This window comes from Thalassophryne amazonica, chromosome 8 (genome assembly GCF_902500255.1).
Source record: "Thalassophryne amazonica chromosome 8, fThaAma1.1, whole genome shotgun sequence".
NCBI lineage: Eukaryota > Metazoa > Chordata > Actinopteri > Batrachoidiformes > Batrachoididae > Thalassophryne > Thalassophryne amazonica.
The window spans coordinates 116,531,974-116,558,639 of NC_047110.1; the positions used below are offsets into that span (position 1 = coordinate 116,531,974).

The window sequence follows — 26,666 nt, forward strand, 5'->3', positions numbered from 1 at the left end:
TTGCTCTCATCAACGCAAGGTCTGTGCTAACAAAACTTTTATCTTAAACGACTTCTTCACTACACATGAGTTGGGTTTCCTTTTGTTGATGTAAACGTGGATTAAACCCAGTGACGTCAGCATGTTGACTGAACTTCTCCCCCCTCGCTGCTCTTTCCTTCAGCGCACCGAGAGCTACTGGAAGAGGCGGCGGAGTTGCTGCAGTCTTTAGGGACAAATTTACATGTAAATCTGTGCATGTGAATAACTATTCCTGTTTTGAAGTACAGTTATTCACAATGGAGCTCGACTGCCCTGTCCTATGTGCTGTTGTCTACCGTCCCACCTAATTTAATAAAGACTTTATTCAGGAGTTTTCTGAGTTCTTGGCTGAGGTGGCCCTAAATATGATCAACTCCTTATTTGTGGAGATTTTAATATCCACGTTGCTGTCCATCTGACAAGTTGGCTGTTGATTTTATACATCTTTTGGAGTCATTTAACTTGACTCAGTCTGGGATAAACCTTCACATAGAGATGGACATCGTTTGGATTTAATTATTTCCCAAGGGCTCTCTGTGTCACTGGTTGAAATTTCTGAAATCCCCATCTCAGATCATTGACTATATTTTTAATGTTCTTGCACCTCCACCTGCAAGCAAGCCTCCTGTCTACGGGTTCTGTCGGCGCATTATTACCTCTTCTACAGCTGGAGAGTTTACTGCTGCTTTTGTGGATTCTAACTTTTCTGCGTCTAATGGAGATACTTATCCTGAATGCCCAGAGAGTCTTCTGTCATCCTTCTGTGCTGTGTTGTGTGGGCCGCCAGAAGAGGAGGGTACTGCTGGGCCCCACCACCAGAGGGCGCCATGACTGAAGTGCGGGCTTCAGGCACGAGAGGGCCGCTGCCGCCCACGGACCACAGCCGGGAGTGACAGCTGTCACTCATTACTTCCTGACAGCTGTCACTCATTCTTCATCATCTCACAAAATAAAACCCAGACGTCATCTCCACCTCATCGCTGAGATATCATACTTCATTGGAGGTAATATCATCAGCCATTTGTGTTTATCTTAAGCTGTATATTGTGAGTGTTTGCAGGAGTACCGGTCCCTCTTCCTGTGGAGGCTGAGTGAGTGCAGGACGGCACTCTTTTCCTCTGAGGGATCACTGTAAATACATCAGCATTCTGAGTGAGAGGTGGAGGTGGCATTCCCACCGTTGTTGTACTGGGTGTACACACACCACACTTGACTGTCTTTGTCTCGCCAGCAGTACCAGATCCGACAGTCGGGGACGGTGATCACCTGGGAATTTGGGACTTGGCGGCTCCAGTATTCACCAGGTTCTGTGGCGGCGGAAATCGTGTGGTTCCGGCTCCTCTCAGGACAGACGTCTTCTATCCTCGAGCCTGCCCACACGTCACCTTTGTGGATTGACTGTAATTATATTCTGAGATTGTCTGTATATTCGTTGTGCACATTTCACAACATTAAATTGTTACTTTTTGGCTCATCTATTGGCCGTTCATTTGCGCCCCCTGTTGTGGGTCCGTGTCACTACACTTTCACAACAGTGCTGTGTGCACTGGGATTCTGGACATCATTGCTCCTCTTCAGCACAGATCCACCAGGACTAAGGCTGATCCTTGGCTAAATGACACAACCTAAGCCCTGAGTCAGCGCCGCAGACAGGCTGAGCGTTGTTGGAAAAAAGACAGATTGCACGTATCACTGGAGATACTGAGAGATAGTCTCGCCCAGTACCAGAGGGCTGTGAAAGAGGCTAAATCTGAATTTCTCTCTTAAATTATTTTTACAAGTGGACACTGCCCTCGTGTTTTGTTTAACATAATTAACTCGGTTGTGAACCCACACATCTCTCCTCTGGCTGATGCCACTGTTTCCACATGCGAGGACTTTCTGCACTTTTTTGTTGATAAAGTGAACTGTGTAAGAGCGCTGAGCAGCTGCAACATTAGCCAAAGCCAGCCTGAGACGGCTTTGCATTCTGCCGTGTTTGATCACTTTGAACTGATCTCCCTTATGTCCGTCACTGATATCGTTAACAAAATGAGACCTACAAACTGCCCTTTGGATGTCTTTCCAACTAGATTGTTGAAAGAGGTGCTCACCCACCGTTGGGCCATCCCTCTTGGTTTTAATGAACACTTGTCTTAGCTCAGGGTGTGTCCCGAACTCTTTTAAACATGCAATAGTGAGACCACTTCTTAAAAAGCCAAATCTGGATAAAAATGTTCTGTCCAATTTTAGACCTGTTTCTAATCTGCCTTTTATCTCAAACGTCCTTGAGAAAATTGTTTTTACACAGTTGCAATTGTTTTTAGAAAGTAACTCTGTTTTTGAGAAGTTTCAGTCTGGCTTCAGATCAAGACACAGCACTGATTCTGCACTTTTAAAAGTACACAATGACATTGCTCTGTCCATTGATACCAAGTGCCCTATTATTTTAGTAACGTTGGATTTGACAGCGGCATTCGATATGGTCGACCATTCTATTCTTTTATCACGACTTGACCAGTGTGTTGGTATTCGTGGTACAGCACTGAAATGGTTTAAATCATACCTAGCCAACCGAACTTTTTCTGTAATGATCTGTGATTTATCTTCCTCCGTTGCGCCTTTGCTTTGCGGTGTGCCTCAAGGCTCGATTCTTGGCTGTTTATTATTTTCATTGTACATGTTGCCACTTGGATCTATTGTAACCAGGCACAACCTTGCTTTTCACTGTTATGCAGACGATCTACAGATTTATTTGCCTGTGATCCCGAACACAGCAGGTGCTCTTCAAGCCTTCATCAACTGTATTGCAGATATAAAGTTATGGCTAGGTCAAAATTTTCTCCATTTAAATGAAGAGAAGACAGAATGTATTTTATTTGGCGATTGCACCACTGATTTTAACCACCTGCCTGCTAAACTGAAAGCCACTGTAAAAAAAAGTGGCTTCAGATTTGATAAGCAGATTGATAGTGTGGTCAGGACCAGTTTTTATCAGTTGTGTCTCTTGGCAAAGGTTAAACCTTTTTTAAACCATGCAGACCTGGAGAAAACCATTCATGCTTTTATCAGCTCGAAGATCGATTATTGCAATGCACTTTATGTTGGGATTTCCCAGTCGTCTCTCAAACTGCTTCAATTGGTTCAAAATGCAGCTGTACGTTTTTTAACAAACACTTCCCATCGCCAACATATCACTCCAGTTCTTTATTCTCTTCATTAGCTCCCCGTTTCTTTTAGAACTGATTTTAAAATTTTGCTCTTTGTTTTTAAAGCTCTTAACAGTCTTGCCCCTTCTTACCTTTCCGAACTGTTGTGTATTCGTAACACAACCAGGGCCTTAAGGTCTACAGACCAGCTTTTACTGGAAGTCCCAAGAACCAGGTATAAGCACTGGGGTGATCGAGCTTTTTCTGTTGCTGGGCCTAGACTCTGGAACAAACTTCCCCCTGACATGAGAACCATGACAGACTTTGATATTTTTAAAGCTCGACTCAAAACTCGTTTGTTCAGACTGGCTTTTGATACTTATTAAGCAGTGATGGTTTATTTATTTGCATTTTATTTTTTGAATAACTGTTTATGCACACTGTCTTTTCCTTGTTTGATTTTAATGGAAAGCACTTTGTGCACCTTGTGTGTTGTAAAAGGGCTCTATAAATAAAATTTGATTGATTGATTGATTAACTGACGGACCTTGATCACACAGAGCGAGTTGTTGTGGAAAGCTCCCAATAACAGGGAGTATCATTATTTGCTGCAGGAGCTGTGTCTGGATGACGGCCGCTTTCAGCGGTCTTTCCACCTCTGCAGGACCCAGTTTGAGGACCAACTGTCCCGTTCACGCGCGCACATGTAAACAAAAAAAAAGAAACTCCACTGCTTGCTGCAGCTCACTCTTCCCCCAAAAAACTCTGTCATAATTGTGTTTAGAAACCAGACACCATTTCTTTTATTATACATCTGTGTAGTTAATTAATAAAATATTCTCCACAGACGATTCGCTTGCGCGCACAATAAAAAAAAGAAAAGGAAAAAAACTCCGCTCCCCCTGCTGCAGGGCTGCTGCTCGCTCCAAAAACTCTTGTCATAATTGTGTTTAGAAACCAGTCACCATTTGTTTCATTACATCTGTGTAGTTAATAAGTAAATAATCTCCATGGACGATTCGCTCGCGCAGGCACGTAAAATAAAAGAGAAAGAAACTCCGCTCCGCTGCTGTGGGGCTGCTGCTCGCTCCAAAACTCTGTCATAATTGTGAAATAAAGGACAAAAGAGACATAAGTCCTGCTCACAGAACATTTTCACATCTTCAGTCAAACTCCAGACATCTCCACGTCACTACATATTCAGTCCCTGATTGGTCATTGCGGCATGACAAGACGAAAAAGTTCAGATTTTTCAACTTGGGGAGGAGGGCAACGTGACGTGATGCAACGCAATATCGCACCACAAAGGCGCCAATCGCTCAGAATCACTTCACTGGCGTCGCTTCATTTGCGTCCATCGTGTCGCGCTGTGTGACGGCGCCAAAACGTGTCTTTACATAGGGATTACATGGCTAATCTGTTGCGGCTGTAGCTCACGTCGTGCCCGGTGTGAACGCGGCATTAGAGGTAAAACTGACGGACCTTGATCACACAGCGAAACTGCGGGTTTGAAAAAGAGCCACATTAAATAACACAAGGCATTTTATAACCGAAGCAGAAAGACACAATCAGCCAGGGAACGACAGTTTAACCAGACTGACTTCAAATATGAGTAAATTAAGTTCTTTTGGGGGGGGGGGGGTTCTTGTTGCATTTTGGAAATTAGGAAATGCCTCAAAGCAGTTCATGTTTTCAGAGTGGGTGTGCCATCTAGTGTTCAAGAGAAGAAGCTTAAGTCACTGACCCAACAACAAGTGTACCAAAACATCAAATCTAGGCTTGCATCTTCGATGTACCCTCTGGCAATTTGTAGCTGTAGTTTTGAGATCCACACAATATATGTTCTCAAAATTACATTATATCTGTTTTTGTTTTTTGTTGTCAATATGTATTTCTTTTTTCAATGTAGCTTTGCTCAGGGACTCATTCAGAACACTTACATTATAATTTCTACACTTAAGTTTATATTGTGATATATACCGTTACCGTGAAGGGATTCAATTTATACCGTGATATGAATTTTAGGTCACATCATCCAGCCCTACCTCAGAGTGTCTCATCCTAATATCATTGGCGCAGACATGAATAACTATGTGGCTATTTCTAGTGTCATGTTTCTTTGGCTGACTATTCTTCTGCAATGTCAGCACCCTAAGGTGAGAGGCAGTGTCAGGTGCTCTGTCCCAGGGAAAACGTTTTACGTCAGGTGGCATCTCTAATCTAGCTTTGCGGGTGATAGAATCCCCTATCACTAACGTATGGCATTCTGGCTTGGAGATAGGTGTAGAAGTCACTCGTGGACTTGGAGGGCTATCAACAGGAATATCCAAGTCTGAAAAACAGTTCAGTGCACAGTGATGACTGTGGGCCAGGTACCACAACCAGGCACCAGGACTGCATTTATACTGCGATTTTCCATCTGCATCAGAAACTCAAAGCACTTTACAATGATGCCTCACATTCACACAGACGCACTCACACATCGATGTCAGGGTGCTGCCCTGCAAGCTGCTCACTACACATCGGAGCAACTTGGGGATTAAGGACTTTTGGTCTAAAGCGCAATGCTTAACCACTAGACCATCACACAATCCAACCCCTCGTCTCTGTGTAATGGATCAAGTCGGGGATCACCTCTTGGGATGAGATACGGTGGGGACTTCAGACCCCAACTGTCTGGGATTTTCCAACCACTGGACCAGGCTCAGCATCTGTCAAGAACGTCGGTTTGTCAGTGTGCAGGACAAAGACACACAAAGGCGTTTCTAGTGTGACCCTGGATGTAGCTTTTCTCCACATCCATCATCCAGTCTGGGAACCAAGAGACGAGGTTCCTCGTCACTGAGGGATTGCATTGCCAAAACGACAGTAGAGACCCAGGACAGCCAATATGACACCCATATCTGGGTGTCGTTATGTTGAAAGCTCCTCCCACATTGATTTAAGATGAACTCATTAATGCATGAAGGGGCGGAGCGTGAGTGACTGACGAAATAAGTCTGACCACGCCTCACTCTTTGAGTCTGAACCAGCTAAGCTAACAGGCTTACCTGGGTTTGGGTGTTTATTAAATTACATTTTGGGGAGTGTCTGATGGTTCTCCTAAAGCTTTACTTTGTTGTGGACATTAAAAGTTATGAGTTGTTTATTTTCTCAGAAATCATCCATTAGATGGATCTAATGGATGAAGCTACTGACAGCTGCTAAAAAGGCTTAGACCCTTAGCATACACCATTAAATCCAAGAGCTTCACTCTGTGTGAATTTTAACAGCAAAAACGTCTCAGATGATCCATGAGGACATTTTTCCACAACAAGAAGACAGATTATTCCAGGTGTTTGTAATAAAATACTACAAAAAAAAAAAAAATAGACACAACAACACAAACCGCTAGCTAACACACCCAGCTAATGATGAGAAGAGAGTCTCTGGTCACCCTATTAAATGCCCCTCCCCTCCTTTATCAGCAAATTGCATGTAGGGACATTGTGAGAACAGAGTAAAATGAAATGGTCCTACCTCATTGCTACATCAAAACATAAGCGATCCATGTCACAGTGACCAACACATGACCTAACACAGAGTAAGTGTAGCCCGGAGACTGTGCGCTGTGAGAACGCGCCGGCCTGGAGACTGTGCGCGCTGTGAGAACGCGCCGGCCTGGAGACTGTGCGCGCTGTGAGAACACGCCGGCCTGGAGACTGTGCGCTGTGAGAACGCGCCGGCCCGGAGACTGTGCGCGCTGTGAGAACGCGCCGGCCCGGAGACTGTGCGCGCTGTGAGAACGCGCCGGCCCGGAGACTGTGCGCGCTGTGAGAACGCGCCGGCCCGGAGACTGTGCGCGCTGTGAGAACGCGCCGGCCCGGAGACTGTGCGCGCTGTGAGAACGCGCCGGCCCGGAGACTGTGCGCTGTGAGAACACGCCGGCCCGGAGACTGTGCGCGCTGTGAGAACGCGCCGGCCCGGAGACTGTGCGCGCTGTGAGAACGCGCCGGCCCGGAGACTGTGCGCGCTGTGAGAACGCGCCGGCCCGGAGACTGTGCGCGCTGTGAGAACGCGCCGGCCCGGAGACCTGTGCGCGCTGTGAGAACGCGCCGGCCCGGAGACCTGTGCGCGCTGTGAGAACGCGCCGGCCCGGAGACTGTGCGCGCTGTGAGAACGCGCCGGCCCGGAGACTGTGCGCGCTGTGAGAACGCGCCGGCCCGGAGACTGTGCGCGCTGTGAGAACGCGCCGGCCCGGAGGACTGTGCGCGCTGTGAGAACGCGCCGGCCCGGAGACTGTGCGCGCTGTGAGAACGCGCCGGCCCGGAGACTGTGCGCGCTGTGAGAACGCGCCGGCCCGGAGACTGTGCGCGCTGTGAGAACGCGCCGGCCCGGAGACTGTGCGCGCTGTGAGAACGCGCCGGCCCGGAGACTGTGCGCGCTGTGAGAACGCGCCGGCCCGGAGACTGTGCGCGCTGTGAGAACGCGCCGGCCCGGAGACTGTGCGCGCTGTGAGAACGCGCCGGCCCGGAGACTGTGCGCGCTGTGAGAACGCGCCGGCCCGGAGACTGTGCGCGCTGTGAGAACGCGCGGGCCCGGAGACTGTGCGCGCTGTGAGAACGCGCCGGCCCGGAGACTGTGCGCGCTGTGAGAACGCGCCGGCCCGGAGACTGTGCGCGCTGTGAGAACGCGCCGGCCCGAGACTGTGCGCGCTGTGAGAACGCGCCGGCCCGAGACTGTGCGCGCTGTGAGAACGCGCCGGCCCGAGACTGTGCGCGCTGTGAGAACGCGCCGGCCCGGAGACTGTGCGCGCTGTGAGAACGCGCCGGCCCGGAGACTGTGCGCGCTGTGAGAACGCGCCGGCCCGGAGACTGTGCGCGCTGTGGACGCGCCGGCCGGAGACTGTGAGCGCTGTGATAACGCGCCGGCCGGACATGTGGAGCGACTGTGAGAACGCGAAGGGCCGGAGGACTGTTGCGCGCGTGAGAAAGCGACGGCCCGGAGACTGTGGCGCGCTGTGAGAAGCGCCGGGCCCGGGACTGTGCGCAGCCTGTGAGAACGCGCTGCCCGAGGGGACTGTGCGCGCATGTGGAGAACGCGACGGCCGGAGGGACTGTGAGCGCTGTGAGACGCGCGGCCCGGCGACTGTGCGCGCTGTGAGACCGCGCAGGCCCCGGAGACTGTGGCGCGCTGTGAGAACGCGCGGCCCGGAGACTGTGCGCGCTGTGAGAACTCGCAGGACAGGAGACTGTGCGGCGCTGTGAGAACGGCCGCCGGCCGGAGGACTGGGCGCGCTGTGAGAACTGGCGCCGGCCCGGAGGAGTGCGCGCTGTGAGACGCGCCGCCCGGAGACTGTGCGCGCTGTGAGAACGCGCCGGCCAGGAGCTGGCGCGCTGTGAGAACGCGGCGGCAGGATGAGACTGTTCGCGCTTGTGGGAATGCGCGTCCCGGGAGACTGTACACTCAAATTGAATAAATAAACATATGACAAACGTGTTAGTGCATGTATGGATCGTGCACAAACAGTATCCTGTAGCTTACTTAGCTTAGTAGCAGTTTTTATTCTTATGGGCCTTTCACATTGAACGCAACAGAAGCGTCAAGAATCAGTCTAAAAAGCATTATTTTCAATGAGACTCGTTGCTTTTTAGAGACGTCAGAAGCGTTGCGTCAAAAGCTGAACTAAAGCGACACTTATGACGGGACCGCGCATTGTGGCTTGTCGGCAGGCTGATGCGGTCAAAGTTCAATCCAGTCCAACTTTCGACACGCTGAGCCGTGACGTAGCTTTACGTTGTCCAATAGGAACGACGCGTCAGGCCAAAACATGGAAGACTAGTGGCAGAAACCACTGATCTGTACAAAACATTAACGTGTGACAGGACTACTCATTTATAGAGCAGTTTTCTGAAGAAAAATCCTTGGAAATATTTTTTTGTTGTTGTTTGTTACCTCAAAATTTCTGATTACTGTTAAAGAAAAAGTTTAGAACACTTGTAATTAAAATATCTAAATAAATCAATAAATGGTTCTTTAGAAACCGTTAATCTGTAAATTAAAACCATCTGTTATTTCAGATTAGATAATTTCTTGTTTAACATAAGGAACCTCTGACATTTATTTTTAGACAAATAAAATAACATGGAAATTTGTACATTTTTTAAGTCTGGTAGATTATTTATATCTCATTTCAACCAGAAAAACAAACACTATAAATGAATACAAATGTTTATTATAAATGCAACAGGAAATAATTTGACTGACTGCAGTGTGATTGTAAAGTAGGATTTCTGTGACATAAACCTCAAGATGAAGTTTTTTATAGTCATTTAAACTTGTAATTTCGTCAAAATATGTAATTGCCTTTACAGCACCGACTGGTGTCCAAAGTGCTTAACATTAAAAACACAAATTTACAAAAATAAAACATATAAAATAAAATTTTAAAACAACACATAAAAAAAGAACATAAAAATAACAGAACATGTCACCTCCCCACTAAGTGTTAAAAGCCAGTTTAAATAAATAAGTCTTTAACTTAGATTTAAAAAGTGCTAGGTCAGGAATAGTACGTAACTCAAGAGGTAGCTCATTCCACAGTCTGGGGCCAGCTACCGCGAAAGCATGATCACCCCAGCGTTTATATCTTGACCTTGGAACATCTAAGTAAAGCTGGCCAGACGCCCTTAACGTCCTACTGTAGGTGCACAAAGTTAAAATTTCAGACAAGTAGGGAGGTGCAAGGCCATAAATAGCTTTAAAAACAAACATTAAAATTTTAAAATCAATTCTAAAACGAACTGGAAGCCAGTGGAGTGAGTATAGGATGGGCGCAATATGCTCACGTCTAGAAGTGTTTGTCAAAAGACGAGCAGCAGCATTCTGCACCAACTGGAGACGCGCAAGAGACGACTGATTAATGCCCGCATAAAGTGCATTACAATAATTAAGTCTGGAGCTGATGAAAGCATGAATGGCCGTCTCAAGATCACGTCTACTGAGAAAGTGCTTTATTTTAGCCAAGAGGCGAAGTTGGAAAAAAACTAGCTTTGACAACAGAATTTATCTGTTGATTGAACCTCAAACAGCTGTCAAATATCACTCCCAAATTCTTGACAGCTGGTTTTACATAGTTAGCCAAAGCACCAAAATTTGGTGTTACCACATTTGGTATGCCAGTGCACTCAAACACCATGATCTCAGTTTTACCATCATTCAGGTAAAGGAAGTTTTGGGACAGCCACTGCTTTACATCACGAATACATAATGATGACAAAGCATCACTCCCATTAGTCCTCACAGGCAGATAGATTTGCAGATCATCTGCATAACAATGAAAGAACAGGTTGTGCTGGGTTATAATTGACCCCAATGGCAGAATGTACAAAGAAAATAGAATCGGCCCAAGAACAGAACCCTGCGGCACTCCACAGCACAGAGGAGCAGTTGATGAGGAAAGGTCCCCAAATATGATCTAAACCACTTAAGTGCAGTACCATGAATGCCAATAAAATGTTCCAACCGGGAAACAAGTACTGTGTGATCCACAGTATCAAAGGCTGCTGTGAGGTCCAACAGAACCAGCACAGCAGGATTCCCTGCATCCACCGACAGAGTAATATCATTATGAACTTTTAAAAGTGCTGACTCAGTGCTGTGTCGTGATCTAAACCCAGACTGGAATTTTTCAAGGATGAGATTGTCTTCTAAAAATGATTGTAACTGTAAAAAGACAACCTTTTCTAAAACCTTAGATAGAAATGGCAGATGAGAGACAGGTCTAAAATTAGATAAAACTGATGAGTCCAGGTGAGGTTTTTTAAGAAGAGGTTGAACCACAGCATGTTTAAAAGCAGCTGGAACAGACCCTGTTCTAAGACAAGCATTGATAAAAGTTAGGAGACCCGCCCCAACAGTATTAAAAACCTCCTTCAGCACCTTAGCTGGAACAACATCTGAAGGACAACTTGTAGATTTTATGTGTTTTACAACATCAGCGAGAGATGCAAAAGAAATGGGCTCAAACTGTTCGAGCACAGCAGAATGTGCACGAGGAGCAGACAACTCAACATTACAGCTCTGATCAGCGTTCTGTCTGACTGATGAAACCTTATCAATAAAAAACTGAAGAAACTCCTCACAGGTTGTGGTTGTAGCGTCCAACAAAACAGAGGTGTGTGGATTTACAACTGAGTTTATAGTCTGAAATAACACACTGGGACGATGACAACTGCTCGAAATAATATGAGACAGATATTGTGCTTTTGCCTCCTTCACAGCCTTCTGATAGTCAGTTAGACTGTCCCTCAGAAAACCCAGAGACACCTGTAGTTTGTCCTTTTTCCATTTTCTCTCCGTCCGTCTGCAGCGTTGCCTGAGGGCACGGGTCGTGGCATTTAACCAGGGGTCGGATTTTGATTTCCTGGATTTGCAGCACATCGGTGCAACAGAGTCCAAAATGACTGTGCATGTAGAGTGGAAAGAAGAGAGGATGTTATCTGGGAGTAATGGAGAAACCAGTCCATTCATGGCATAAAACTGAGAGTCCATGAAGGCAGCAGCAAAGTCCCCTGCTGTCGAGGAGGTGACCAAACGGCGGCGAGAGACAGGAACAAGTGGCTTACTAGCAGATGGAGGAGCAATAAATTCAAAACTAACAGGAAAGTGATCTGAAATAGCAGCGTCTGATATGTCCTTAAGTGAAACTGAGAGCCCAAAAGAAATAACCAGGTCCAAGGTGTGTCCAAGATTATGTGTTGGTCCATCCACAACTTGTGTTAGACCAAAAGAGTTCAGGAGGCTTTTAAAATCATCAGCCAGCTGATTAGAAGGACAACAGATATGAATATTAAAATCACCACAGACCAAAACTTTATCATATTTTGGGATAAAATCTGCCAGAAACTTAGAAAACTCCTGAATAAAATCCTTATTAAATTTTGGTGGACGATAAACAACAGCACAGAGCACAGGACAGTCGAACTCCATCACAAACAACTGAAGTTCAAAAGTGGAGTAGACATTAGAAGATAAAAATCAGCATTTAAAGCTGTCTTTAAAATCCGTGGCCACACCACCGCCACGACCTGATGCTCGACCTGCTGAAAAACGAGCAGAAAAGGCGCTATTTTCACCTGGTTTCAACCAGGTCTCCGTTAACAGGAGAAAGTCCAGATCACGACTGGAGAAAAAGTCATTCAAAATGAAAGTCTTACTTGTGAGTGACCTTGTGTTGATGAGCGCCACACGGACTGAGCGCACGTCAGTCTGCTGCGAGACACGACCGAGCGGGCGCAGGTTCTCCTGCACGCAGCCACGACTGCAGCTCCTCACAGGACGGCGACGCGGAAGTGGAGACCCGGCACCCCGGACAACCGGCCGGAGCCACCGATAGCGAAAAGTCAGGGAACGCAGCACGTCGTAGCCGTCATATGGTGTGAAGAATCCGGCTATGAATTGTCGTGGAGCATGTTTGCAGGAAACAGCCAGGCACACTCTGAGCCGAACACGGACTCCTCCTCTCTTTCCACGTCCTCTGCGACGCAGACGCCGAGGCAACACGCCAAGCGGCCGGCGTAGAAAGTCTGGTACAGACGCTAAGACAGGCGGCGGGGGCAGCCGCGTCCCTGGCCGTCCGCCCGAGCCAGAAACAGCGAAATTCTCCAGTGAAGCCCGAACGCTGATAAGAGTCTGGCGATCATACACCAGGAGCGGTGACACATTCCATGCAACAAAGTGTAAAAACAATAAAAACGACACTAAAAGAAGCGAGTGGCGACGGCAGGCCACATACAACGGCGCCATCTTGCCGCAGACCAACTGATCAACTGTGCTAAAAGGCTAAGCTAATGTTAGCTGATCATTAAACCTTCACAGCAGTTCAGTAAACGTCACGTTTTACTTTTATTTTATTCTCACCTCGATAAAGCTGCAGAACTAAACTCCGTTGTGCAAACTGGGACTTCACATATATCCAAAAAGTGGGAGATTTCGGACTGAGTGGGTTTGTTCCATCACCCCGGTTGCCTGCCTCGGTCTGTCCAGTGATGATGCCTGAAGGTCGGCTTCTCTGTGCGGGTCGGCCCGCTGTCGCGGTTTGATTGATATCCCACCAAGTCATCAGTCCTCCCTCAGTCGGCGTCACTCCGAAAAGTAGCTGAAAAAAGCTTCTCCCAGCAGGGTGATGGAGAATCGTTCTACTGCTGTTTTTTAAAGCTTTTGTGGTTCAGCCGATGCAAATTAAAGAAGGCAATCGTGCAACTTTTTTCAGGTTGTGGAAACAGCCAGAGTGTGATGTAGCAATCTCCACCCCCTTGCCGCTTCCGCAGCAAAGCGTCTGACGTCATGCGTCACGACGCGTTAAAGCGTTGGTAGGCGTTATGAAGCGTTCAATGTGAAAGGCCCTTTAAGGTGCGTTTACACATAACCAAGACGCGTTACGAATGTCATTTTTCTGTCATTCCTGACACATTCCTGACATTCTTAATGTGACTTAACACATCTGAATATGTTTCTTAATAGTGCGTGTTGGTGCGTGATATTCTTGATATTCATGGAGCATGTTTTTGTCTGTCAAAAAATCTTCCACGAATGTCACACACCACCCTCATTTCGTCTCATGTCGTGGAGGTCGCAACTGAGCATATTGATCCGTCTTGATGAGTATTGATCCTTAATAGAACGTGACAACGTTCATAGTGGTTCCTGTGATGGTTCTTGGAGCCCAAACTGTCACGCGTTATTACGAAGTGACACAGAAACTGTCAAGTTTTGACACGACTTGTAACGTGGCGTCACATTTCACTGTGCGTCACGACGAATCAGTTTTCTGTCACGTGCGCACAATTAAACTTGGCTCCAAATGTTGGTCCACAGTTCCTGCTGAAGCTCCTCATGATACTCCATGCAGGTGTTCCACTTGCTGTTGTAACCGATGAGCGGGAGAACAAGTCTGAGCAACCAGAGGAGCGAGAGGAGACTCACGTGCAGCCAGACATCTCTGCACCTCCTCCAGTCTGGCGGAGGAAGAAGCGTGCGCACAATTAAACCCTGCTGCACCGCATTGAGTTTGATTGCTGACACCAAGTCGGCTAAAAGTCTCATTTCAGTGCATGCGCCTGATGTTTGGCAAAACGCACGAGACGAGAGCCGCATGAAGCCACACATCTGGCTTTGTCCTCCTCCTCCTCCTCTCTGCACCACTCCATGGCACAGAGCCCAACTACGCATGCAGTCACAAAGTTCTTCTGAAAAACTGGAGCGATCTGAATTCGGTTGGATGAATATGGGTGTGTGTGAGGAGACAATTCACCTCGTTCACAACCTGACAGAACTTAATGATGCACTGTTACACACAATAGCGAGCAACAACGTGGAACACTAGTCTTGACCGTGCGTAATGGTTCCTGATCATTCTCCACCAACACGGGCCATTAATCGTAACATGTGGTAACAGGTTGCAGCAGTTCCTGAGGACACTTGATGCCTCTGCCCCGAATCATCACATTCGTGATCAGCGGCCAAGAATGTGCACTTCATGGCATTCGTGACTTGTCATCGTTATGTGTAAACACAGCATTACTCTGCACCCTGAGTCTAAGAGGACTCAAATTTCATATGTGCTGTATGTAGAACATGTATGGCATAGGTGGAATTCAGTCAGTCAGAGCAAATGAAAGTGCATTTATTTCTGTCCCACTTTTTCACCTGATGATCACAAAGTGCTTTACAGTGATGCCTCGTGTCTGTGCGTGTGTGTGCACACACTCTCAGCCTGCTGATGTGGGTGCGTCCAGAGTTGACGAAGAAGCTCTACGTGGCTCTGTGGGTGTCCTTCATCGCGTCCTGCCTGCTGCCCTACGGTCTGCTGGCCATCATCATAGGTACAAACATCCACTGAGACTCTGTGTAAAAACTACACCTCACCTTCCACACAGACTTGGACTCTTTCATTCTTTGATGTTCAGTGTTTCCGTCATGATGTTTGATCAAGTTTTAGCTCAAACTTTCCACCATGTTTGATGCAAATTAGCTCCAAACTGGGATCCAACATGTAGGAGGACTGCTTTCTTCCACCTACGAAATATAGTGAAGATTCGTCCCATCCTGTCTATGGCTGATGCTGAGACCTTGATTCATGTATTTATCTCTTCTAGACTGGACTACTGCAATGTTCTATTTTCTGGTTTACCGCAGTCTAGCATTAGGGCTCTCAAATTGGTTCAAAATGCTGCAGCCAGACTTCTGACATGAAGCAAAAAGTTCAACCACATTACACCCATGTTGGCATCTCTTCACTGCCTTCCTGTCCCAGTGAGATCAGATTTTAAGGTTCTGCTACTAACCTATAAAATATATACTCAACAAAAATATAAACGCAACACTTTTGGTTTTGCTCCCATTTTGTATGAGATGAACTCAAAGATCTAAAACTTTTTCCACATACACAATATCACCATTTCCCTCAAATATTGTTCACAAACCAGTCTAAATCTGTGATAGTGAGCACTTCTCCGTTGCTGAGATAATCCATCCCACCTCACAGGTGTGCCATACCAGGATGCTGATTAGACACCATGATTAGTGCACAGGTGTGCCTTAGACTGCCCACAATAAAAGGCCACTCTGAAAGGTGCAGTTTTGTTTTATTGGGGGGGATACCAGTCAGTATCTGGTGTGACCACCATTTGCCTCATGCAGTGCAACACATCTCCTTCGCATCATCCGTGAAGAGAACACCTCTCCCACGTGCCAAACGCCAGCGAATGTGAGCATTTGCCCACTCAAGTCGGTTACGACGACGAACTGGAGTCAGGTCGAGACCCCGATGAGGACGACGAGCATGCAGATGAGCTTCCCTGAGACGGTTTCTGACAGTTTGTGCAGAAATTCTTTGGTTATGCAAACCGATTGTTTCAGCAGCTGTCCGAGTGGCTGGTCTCAGACGATCTTGGAGGTAAACATGCTGGATGTGGAGGTCCTGGGCTGGTGTGGTTACACGTGGTCTGCGGTTGTGAGGCTGGTTGGATGTACTGCCAAATTCTCTGAAACGACTTTGGAGACGGCTTATGGTAGAGAAATGAACATTCAATACACGAGCAACAGCTCTGGTTGACATTCCTGCTGTCAGCATGCCAACTGCATGTTCCCTCAAATCTTGCGACATCTGTGGCATTGTGCTGTGTGATAAAACTGCACCTTTCAGAGTGGCCTTTTATTGTGGGCAGTCTAAGGCACACCTGTGCACTAATCATGGTGTCTAATCAGCATCTTGATATGGCACACCTGTGAGGTGGGATGGATTATCTCAGCAAAGGAGAAGTGCTCACTATCACAGATTTAGACTGGTTTGTGAACAATATTTGAGGGAAATGGTGATATTGTGTATGTGGAAAAAGTTTTAGATCTTTGAGTTCATCTCATACAAAATGGGAGCAAAACCAAAAGTGTTGCGTTTATATTTTTGTTGAGTGTATATATATTATTCATGGACTGGCACCTCCTTACCTAGCTGACCTACTTAAACCTTACGTACCGGCCCGGGCTTTATGTTCTCAGGGTGCAGGACTACTTTGTGTCCCTAAGGTGAATAAGAAGTCTGCGGGTCACAGAGCTTTCTCTTATCGTGCCCCTGTTCTGTGGAATGATCTCCCTGCGTCAATAAAACAGTCAGATTCTGTGGAGACTTTCAAGTCCAGACTTAAGACGCACTTATTTTCCCTTTCGTATGGCTAGCATACTGGTACAGTTTTGTTTTGCGCTTTTTACTCTTTTAACTCATAGATTAGTAATTGGAGCGGGCTGCGGCCTCAACTTTACCTAAATTCTGGGTCTGTTAGTGAAGCTTAGGGCTAATAGCTGGCAATCACCTTAGTATTTCTTCTGTTTTTCTTGTTGTTTAATGCTGACAAATTATACAGTATTTTTTGTCTTTCTGATGCCTGATTCTGTTTTTTCTCTGTTTAAGGTGCAGCTTCATCCAGAGATGGGAGTTGTATTCGTGTTGGCGATCCTCCTGTCCTGTGCACCAACAGCATTTCTTGTATATTTGTCCGTGAATTGTTCTGTAATTTATGTTTGTATCATGGCCCAAGCAGAGGGTCGCCCCTTTGAGTCTGGTCTGCTTGATGTTTCTTCCTCAGAGGGAGTTTTTCCTTACCACTGTTGCTCTGGGGGTTGGTAAGGTTAGACCTTACCTGTGTGAAGCACTTGGAGGCAACTCTGTTGTGATTTGGTGCTATATAAAGGAAAATAAATTGAAAGTTCAAATCCGACCCCTGCCACATTTCTCCATGCAGTGTGGCGTTGCGTCAGGAAGCGCATCCAGCGTAAATCTTCGTACAGCTCCACCACGGATTTGCTGTGGTGAGTGCAAAACAAGGGAGCAGCTGAAGGGTCTTACTTACTACTATTATGTTGAATGTAGAATTTTTTTAGAGAAAAAAAATGAATATTTTGGGAATAAGGCAGTAACTTAACAAAATGTGGACAAAGTGAAGCGTTCTGAAAACTTTCTGGATGCTCTGTAGATTTGACTTCGTCACACAGTTGGAAAAATAATCTCCGAGCTTGTCCTTTTCCTCCAGACATGACCGTTTAAACTTGTTTTTGATGATTTCATCAGTTCTCATGTTTTTCCGTGTGGACCAAACCTGACCTTTGTTTAAAATGCCAGTATCCTCACATTTCATCCTACCTATGAAACACGGAAACATATCTGAGTCCAAACACGCTGCAGCGTATGGCGCTGTAACGCTTCAACAAAAACACGGAGAAGACGTGTAGGGTGAGCAGAACTGGTGTCTGTTCATATCTGTCCCCCTGCAATATCTGTCCTGCTGGTCTAAAGAGCAACTTTACAAAGTGACAGAGTAAACATAAAGGGTTTTCATCTTTCAGTCGGATTCAGAGAGTTCAGAGTTTTTTATTGTCATGTTCACAGTAAAAACAGGCAGTTATTCCACACAGTGACATTCTTACTCTGTTCTCCCTAGAACATTTACAGAGAAAGATCACATCAGATGATTAAAAAAAAAAAAAGACATCATAAAATACACATTATTAGAGTGGAGAATGTATTATATACACCAGGGATGCCCAACCTTTTTTGAACCGAGATCTACGAGGTCTGTCAATAAAGTATAGGTCCTTTTTATTTTTTTCAAAAACTATATGGATTTCATTCATATGTTTTTACGTCAGACATGCTTGAACCCTCGTGCGCATGCGTGAGTTTTTCCACGCCTGTCGGTGACGTCAATCGCCTGTGAGCACTCCTTATGGGAGGAGTCATCCAGCCCCTCGTCGGAATTCCTTTGTCTGAGAAGTTGCTGAGAGACTGGCGCTTTGTTTGATTAGAATTTTTTTTAAACCTGTGAGACACATCGAAGTGGACACGGTTCGAAAAATTAAGCTGGTTTTCCGTGAAAATTTTAACGGCTGATGAGAGATTTTGAAGTGTTACTGTCGCTTTAAGGACTTCCCACAGAGCGGGACGTCGCGCAGCGCTCCCAGGCGCCGTCGTCAGCCTGTTTCAAGCTGAAAACCTCCACATTTCAGGCTCTATTGATCCAGGACGTCGTGAGAAAACAGAGAAGTTTCAGAAGAAGTCGGTTTCAGCATTTTATCCGGATATTCCACTGTTAAAGGAGATTTTTTTTAATGAAAGACGTGCGGATGGGTCCGCGCGTCGGGACGCAGCCGGCGCAGTGCGGCAGCACAGGAAAAACACCTCCGTGTTGATAACCATTTGTAAAATCCAGGTGGCTTTTGATGGCTTTCAGTGGAGTGAGTATATGAGAAATTGTTTAACAGCTGGACATGTTCCAACCTGTCCTTAAGGCTTCCAACAGAGGTGTTTTTCCTGTGGCGGAGCGTCGCGGCGGCTGCGAGCCGACACTGCAATCCATGCGCACGAGGGTTCAAGCATGTCTGACGTAAAAACATATGAATGAAATCCATATAGTTTTTGAAAAAAATAAAAAGGACCTATACTTTATTGACAGACCTCGTACTTTTAAAGTTGACAGTGTATCGAGATCTACCGATCCATATGGAATGCCACAGCGCAGCCACATTATATTGTGCACCAATATAACAACACAATTTTCTGGCAGGTTTTAACAATAATAATGCATCATTGAAGTAAATGTGCAGGGTGGAAAAGAATAAGCACTAGTAGGCCTCGGACTGGCCTCAAGTTGGAAAAGTTGTTCCCTACCTAAAGCCCCTTTCACACCGGGGCTGCTCCCAGTTGCTCCCTGTTGTGTCATGATGACGCAGGAATATCTGCGTCAGGTGCGCGCAGCAGGGGGTAGAGAGGAGGTGAGAACACAGCCTGCAGGTTCTCTGCACAGAGAAGTCAGAGTGCACAGTTTGGCTGCAGACAGACTGTGCACTCTGGCTTCTCTTCTACTTTATATTTGTTCTTGTGCTGAGCTGCAGGTCTGCACTCTGAGTTCTGTTATAGTTTATCTTTCCTCCTTTGACCGTGCGAACGAACCATCCGTGAGCAGATGTGGAGATGTCTGGAGTTCTATTTGATGTTGACATGTCCTGTCTCTGGCAGTCAGTCTGTGAGCAGGACTTATGTCCTTTTTTGGCCTTTTTTTAAACACAGTGATGAGAGTTTGAGGGGAGAACAAGGAACTAACTGCCTGCAGCCAGACAGTTTTTTTTTTTCTTTCTTTTTTTTTTTTTTTAAGTTCACATGTGTGTGCGTGAATGAATCGTCCGTGAGTGGACTGGAGATGTCCGGACTTTTTACTGGATGATGACATCTCCTGTCTCTGGCAATCAGTCTGTGAGCAGGACTTATGGATTTTAGTTAAACACTTTTGTGAGAAGACTCTCACAAATGTGTTTGCTCCTGCTCCTTTGTGAAAAGGAGCAGCAAGGAGGAGCAGGTGCTGCAATCAGCATTTTTTTTCTGTGTTTTTAAGCATGTAGTTTTACTGCATTGTGTACACGGAATAAAAACAATCCTGCGTGATTTATACTGTGGGAACAATGGAACACAGCAGGAATCATAAATTGGCGTCAGGTAACGTCATCTTGTGAGAGTACCGTCCTGTTGCTCTGACTTGCGCTGAAACCACTTAATTCTGTGTCGAGCAGAGGAGGCAAAAAAATTAAACGTTTAATTTTTGTTTGCGCCCCTCGCACTGTTGTGGCACCGAGCTGCATCATCTCGGCACGCGGCGGCGTCATAACGATGCACGACGCAACAGGGAGCAACTGGGATCAGCCCCGGTGTGAAAAGGGCTTTAGTGGGACTTCTGGCCGCGAGAGGAGGAAGCTGGTCTCTCATAGTCCGGACAGTAGGAGCTGAGAGCAGCCGTAATCGCACTCAGACACTCTGTCTGCATTAGAGTCCAGATTTGGACGTTCATGTCAGGTGTTGCTCTGGATTTGAGCTCAGTGTCATTTTTCAGTGTGAGGATCCAGGTTGAAGAGTGATGCCACTTTGGACGATATACAGTCCACATCTATAGTAGAGAAGCTTGAATCTCGAAGATTCAAGCTTCTCTACTATGGAAAGCACCTGGACAACTGAGAGCCTACACAGAAATGTTCACATCTATATTTTCCCCAAATGGAAAACAGAAAACTGACAACAGGCTCTTTGAAGGCAAAGTCAGTGAAGCACCTGTCAGATTCTGACAAGATGCTCTGGACGTGATCATCATAACGTGCACTCTCAGGCTCCGCCCACTCTGTGTCCTGGTGCTTAAGTTCTGTGTCCATGTGTGGACTTGCTTTCAAATCCAAAAGCTGTGCATATTCAGCATGGTTTGAACGTTTCAGAAATTCTTTAATTTCAGGCAGAAGACTTAGCAGTTGCTTGTGGCAGGAGTGTGGTTTTTGTTTTATTTTTGTTAAAATAATTCATTGTATCCACACAAAAGATTAATTCTGGCCTGAATAAGGTGCCTGAGCTCAGTGAAGCAGACCCACCACCACCACCACATAAAAAAAAAAAATCCAGGCAAATAGGCTGTAATTTCCAACGGTACATGAACGCAGCAGCAGAACAGAATAATGCGTCCTCAAACTCCTAGACAGAACAGAACACTACAATTTTGTTCTCCACATTGATCACTCTTATTTATGGATCATGAATCATTGTGCTGCTCACCGAGCGAGCAGAGGGATTTAGCCAGGTTAGCATTAGAAGGTAGCATCGTATTTCTTGTGAATTGTCTGAAATGCCGCTCCAAATTCCCTTTCTTCAGTAAAGCCACATTTACATTGCAGATAAGACAGATGAATTTGCCATTCGAATAGATGAAAAAATAATAGAGGATGAAAATTAGCATTTTTCTTATCCACCATAGAAGAAGAGCTCTTCTGGCATTTAACGGCAGCCGGCATCCTTGTTGGTGCATTGCCGCCACCTGCTGCATCAGTCTGTTATAGCAGCATTAAATGCTTTAGAGTCCAGTGAGTTTTTTTTTTTTTTTTTTTTTTTCTTCATGCGATTGACTGGTTGGGCACGCCAGATATACACTATTTAAAAGATGTACAGTTTAGAGCAGGGGTGCTCATTATAAGCCTGCTAACGAGTCTTTCATTAGATTCAGGTGTCTTGGAGCAGGGAGACAACTAAGAGTATCAGGAAGGTAGCTCTCAAGGACCGAACTTGAGCACCCCTGGTTTAGAGGGTGTGCGGATGTGCAGTTTATGTAGTATTGGTCATTTTGTGCAATATTGTAGTTTTAAACAGCGTAAGGTGCATAAACATGAACAGAGCTGTTATAATAAATATACTTAGCAGATGACAGGAATAATGATGAGGAGAAGAATAAGAGTGAAGTAACAGTCAGTCAGGTGATGGAGGGGTCAGTGTGTCAGAGTTGTTGAGAAGCCTAATGGCCCATGGATAGAAGCTGTTTCCCAGCCTAGTAGTCCTGGACTTCAGACAGTGTCACAGCCTGACAAAAAACAGAAGATGCTCTCATTTTGGAAGATGTCTGGAAATGCTTTAATTCCTTATCATGGAAATTGCTTGTAAATAACTGCAATGTTTAAGCCCTTCGGTGTTCGAGAGGTAATGTTGTGACATCATCATCTCAGAAACCTGACCAATGACATGTAAGAAATTCTGCCCGGGACATATGTGCTGGCTGATCAAGAGCAGTGTTATTCATGGATTCATGTCCACAGTGGGTGGAACTCATCATAATAAAACGCTCACAGAGGGAGGATGTGATTGGTCAGGCACAGGACGTTCTTCCCAGCAACAGAGGTGCAAACGTTCTCATTGGATATGCTAGACTGTTTTAGAACTTTTGAACCTGTAAACTGGCTTCACTGGAATAACAGCATCTCGGTGTCCATGATGGATAAACTCACTGACGCTCTTTAACCTTCCAGCCACCCGTTAGCAGGAACACGGGACATCAACGTCTCGTTTCCTCCTGAAACTAAGTTTAGTTGTTTTAGCCTTTCTAACATGTGACCTGGATATTGCAAAATAATTGGGCTTCCTCAAATGAGAGACGTTTGTGCTGCTGGTTTAGAAGGAAAATGAAGGTTTTGTAATTTCCTCTTCCTCAGGTCTGTACGCAGGGATCAAGTTCTTCATCATTGGCTTCGTCTTCAAGTGCTGCCCCAAGCTGAGGCAGCGCTACGACACGCCGTATGTCATCTGGAACAGTTTACCTACTGACCTGCAGCTGAAGGAGACTACCAACACCACGCTCAACGGACAGGTCAGTCCCAGCTGTCTGAACCGGTCTATCGTCCTAGCTGTCTGAACCCGGTCTGTAGTCCCAGCTGTCTGAACCTGGTCTCTCTGAACCCGGTCTCTCCTCCCAGTTCTTTCAACAGTTACTACAGTCCTGGTCCTCTGGGTAGGTCTAGTGCAAAGGGGGCAACTTTCATGGCTGCAGTCCCCATTTAGAACACACCACTCCACAGAGACAGCACTTACTAGAGTGCTGAATGAACTTCTGCTTGCAGTGGACTTTGATTCCACCATAGTGCTGCTATTCTTAGGTCTCGGTGCTGTGTTAGATGTGATGGATCGTGTTTTATTTCAAAGGCTTGTGAACTATTTGGGATTACTGGCAATGTTCCCGTGTGGTTGAAATCTTATCTACTCTACTCTGTGTTTTGAATATCAATGTTACTTCAGATCTACCACGGGATCTGTTTTAGGCCCCCTGCTATTCTCCATTTATATATCACTTGGTCAGATATTGTGCTATTTTGGAATTAATTTTTGTTGCTACGCTGATGACACTCAATTCTACATGCTGATAACTGAAGGTAGTCACACTCACGTGTGGACTTCAGAGGACTGCCTTGCTAAAGTGAAAAACTGGATGATTTGGCGCTACATACATTAATCGAATGGATAATTGTCAGGTTGTGCTGCCGAAACAACCAGTTCGTGAGCCTTTTGCTCGTGTGTTTGGCATCATTAGAAACAACAGCTTGTTATGACGCCTCGCGGCTAACTGATCGGTTGTTATGAGCCAGTTACCGTGTTTGTGAAGCATTGGGTGTTCTCCAAAAAGGCCAAAATTAAAAAGCGAAGCACTTAGTCTGCGAGCCTGAGCAAAAACAGAAGAGTGATGGACGTCTGCTGAGGAGCTTGTTTCAGAGACTGTCTGTCAGTGTGCTCCCAGTGTGAGGGGAGTGCTGAATCCCTCACACCGGCCAGACAGAGACAGCAGCCAGCTGAATAGCAAACATGACTGTGGGTGCCCGCCTGCCGGATCAGTTGTTACGATGCCTCACGGAGCGGCTGACCGATCCGTTGTTATGATGCATCATGTAGCAACTGACTGATCGAAGCTGGATGATGGTTAAACGATGTCTTCGAAAGTCAATGTAAGTCCAGATTTCTTGTTTCGTTTTGGCTTTGGTGTCCTTCGTTAGTGCTGTGTGACTGGGGCTTTATATTTGTTTCTAGCAACGACCAAAATACCAACATTTTGAGCACGATGAACATGTTTTCACTATTATTTGATTTTTTCTTTGTGCGACTGAGATTGTTATTCAAGCATTCAAAAGGCGATTCCTACCGCCACACCACTCCAAAGCGACAAGAAAGTTTCCTGACAGTTAATGTTGTTGAACGAAACCGCGTCTTGCAAACTGGATAGAGTCGTGACGTCATTGTGCATGCGCGTAGGTGCTGCTCCATTGCAACTTGAAAATCCCCCATTGTTTCCACTGAAAAAGGTTTTAGATACACACATATATATATACGAGGTCTATTAGAAAAGTATCTGACCTTATTATTTTTTTTAAAAACCATATGGATTTGAATCACGTGTGATTACATCAGCCAAGCTTGAACCCTCCTGCGCATGCGAGAGTTTTTTCACGCCTGTCGGTGACGTCATTCGCCTGTGAGCACGCCTTATGGAAGGAGTGGTCCAGCCCCCTTGTCGGAATTCCTTTGTCTGAGAAGTTGCTGAGAGACTGGCGCTGTGCTTCATCAAAATTTTTTCCAAAACTGTGAGGCACATCCGAGTGGACACCATTCGACAAATTAAGCTGGTTTTCGGTGAAAATTTTAACGGCTGATGAGATATTTTGGATTATTTCTATCGCTGTAAGGACTTCCCACGGAGCGGGATGTCGCGCAGCGCTCTGAGGCGACGTCGTCATCCTGTTTCAAGCTGAAAACCTCCAAATTTAAGCCTCTGTTGACCCAAGACGTCGTGAGAGAACAGAGACCTTTCAGAAGAAGTCGGGATCAGCAGTTTATCCGGACATTCCACTGTTAAAGGAGATTTTTTTAATGAAAGACGTGCGGACGGATTTGCGCGACGCTCCGCCACAGGAAAAAACACCTCTGTTGGAAGCCTTAAGGACAAGTTGGAACATGCCCTGCTGTTAAACAATTTCTCAGATACTCACTCAACTGAAAGCCACCAAAAGCCGCCTGGATTTTACAAATGGTTATCAACACGGAGGTGTTTTTCCTGTGGGAGGCGCACCGCACCGGCTGCGAGCCGACGCGCCAATCCGTCCGCACGTCTTTCATTAAAAAAAATCTCCTTTAACAGTGGAATGTCTGGATAAACTGCTGATTCCGACTTCTTCTGAAAGTTCTCTGTTCTCTCACGACGTCCTGGGTCAACAGAGGCTTAAATTTTGAGGTTTTCAGCTTGAAACAGGATGATGACGTCGCCTCGGAGCGCTGCGCGACATCCCGCTCTGTGGGAAGTCCTTACAACGATAGAAACAATCCAAAATCTCTCATCAGCTGTTAAAATTTTCACCGAAAACCAGCTTAATTTGTCGAATGGTCTCCACTCGGATGTGCCTCACAGTTCTTGAAAAAATTTTGATGAAGCACAGCGCCAGTCTCTCAGCAACTTCTCAGACAATGAAAATCCGACGAGGGGGCTCGACCACTCCTCCCACAAGGAGTGCTCACAGGCGAATGACGTCACCGACAGGCGTGAAAAACTCACGCATTTGCATGAGGGTTCAAGCATGTCTGACGTAAAAACATATGAATCAAATCCATATAGTTTTTAAAAAAAATTAAACGGTCGGTTTCTTTTCTAATAGACCTCGTATATATATATATATATATATATAAACATTTATTATGACAATAAAGTATGTTCTATTTACCTATAAACTTTGCCCAAATTCTGTCCTGGGTTTTAACTAATTAATCCAAACGAAAAATCACAAAACACTTAAAGGTCATGAAAATGAATTCAGTTAATGATGAATCCACCTTAATTATTAAAAACTATCAGTATCTGTATCAGTGATACTGGCCCGGTATTTACTTGTTATCTGACAGTATCTCATTAGTGTATCTGCTGTCATGGTCAACATTAACTGAGGGCGGAGCCTACTGTCTTTTCATTTTGTACGTATTTGTGTAAGAATCTTGCAGATGCAAGTCAGTTGTCTGCCTGGGTGGTTGCTGTCCAGGACCCGGGCTGGTTCTGTGGTGTTATGGATGCAGCACCAGCACATGTTCTCAGACTTGACTTGACAGATATGGAGAAAATGAAGTGTCGCAGGATGATGAAGCCAAAGTTGCAGTGAGACACAAACAGCGGTGGAATTGTTTTCTTTCGTGGCCGCACACGTTTCCTTCTACAGCAGAAACATCATCACCATTTCTGTGAGCCTCCAGGACTTTGACATTCAGAAACTTTCAAGAGAGTCTGCAGCGCCCTCTAGTGGATGGTTTGATTTCCACGTGAGTGTTCAGTGAGCCTTTTAGTTTTCCACCTGCTGCAGGTTCCTGTGGCTGCTGGACGAGGGAACGTCTGGACTGCTGCTGCTCCAGACGTCACACACAGGGACAGCAGGCGAGCCTCCAAGAGAGGACCTTTCCACCAAGTCTTCAAGCTGTCAGAGAGTGAGCGCCCTCTAGCAGGTAAACCAACAACTGCAGGTGAGAGGGTGCACAAAGTTATTCAGACTTAACGTGTTGTACATGTTGGTACTTTTTATTCTTTGTTTTTATGTCGTATGTTTATATGATTGTGTGTGTTTCTGTGATTGTGGTGGGTTGGAGTTCTTACTGGACACTTGCCTTGACTG

The 26,666-nt window shown here is 45.9% G+C and overlaps 1 protein-coding gene across 3 annotated transcripts in view; it reads left to right on the plus strand.

Moving 5' to 3' along the window:
- Positions 1-26,666, plus strand: part of LOC117516385 (GRAM domain-containing protein 4-like) — a 99,569-nt gene that overhangs the window by 46,525 nt on the left and 26,378 nt on the right. For all 3 annotated transcript variants that reach the window (XM_034177360.1, XM_034177362.1, XM_034177361.1), the window contains 3 exons: positions 14,904-15,013; positions 22,689-22,843; positions 26,361-26,499. In XM_034177360.1, the coding sequence (XP_034033251.1) occupies positions 14,904-15,013; positions 22,689-22,843; positions 26,361-26,499 (404 nt within the window). The remainder of the gene's footprint in view (positions 1-14,903; positions 15,014-22,688; positions 22,844-26,360; positions 26,500-26,666) is intronic.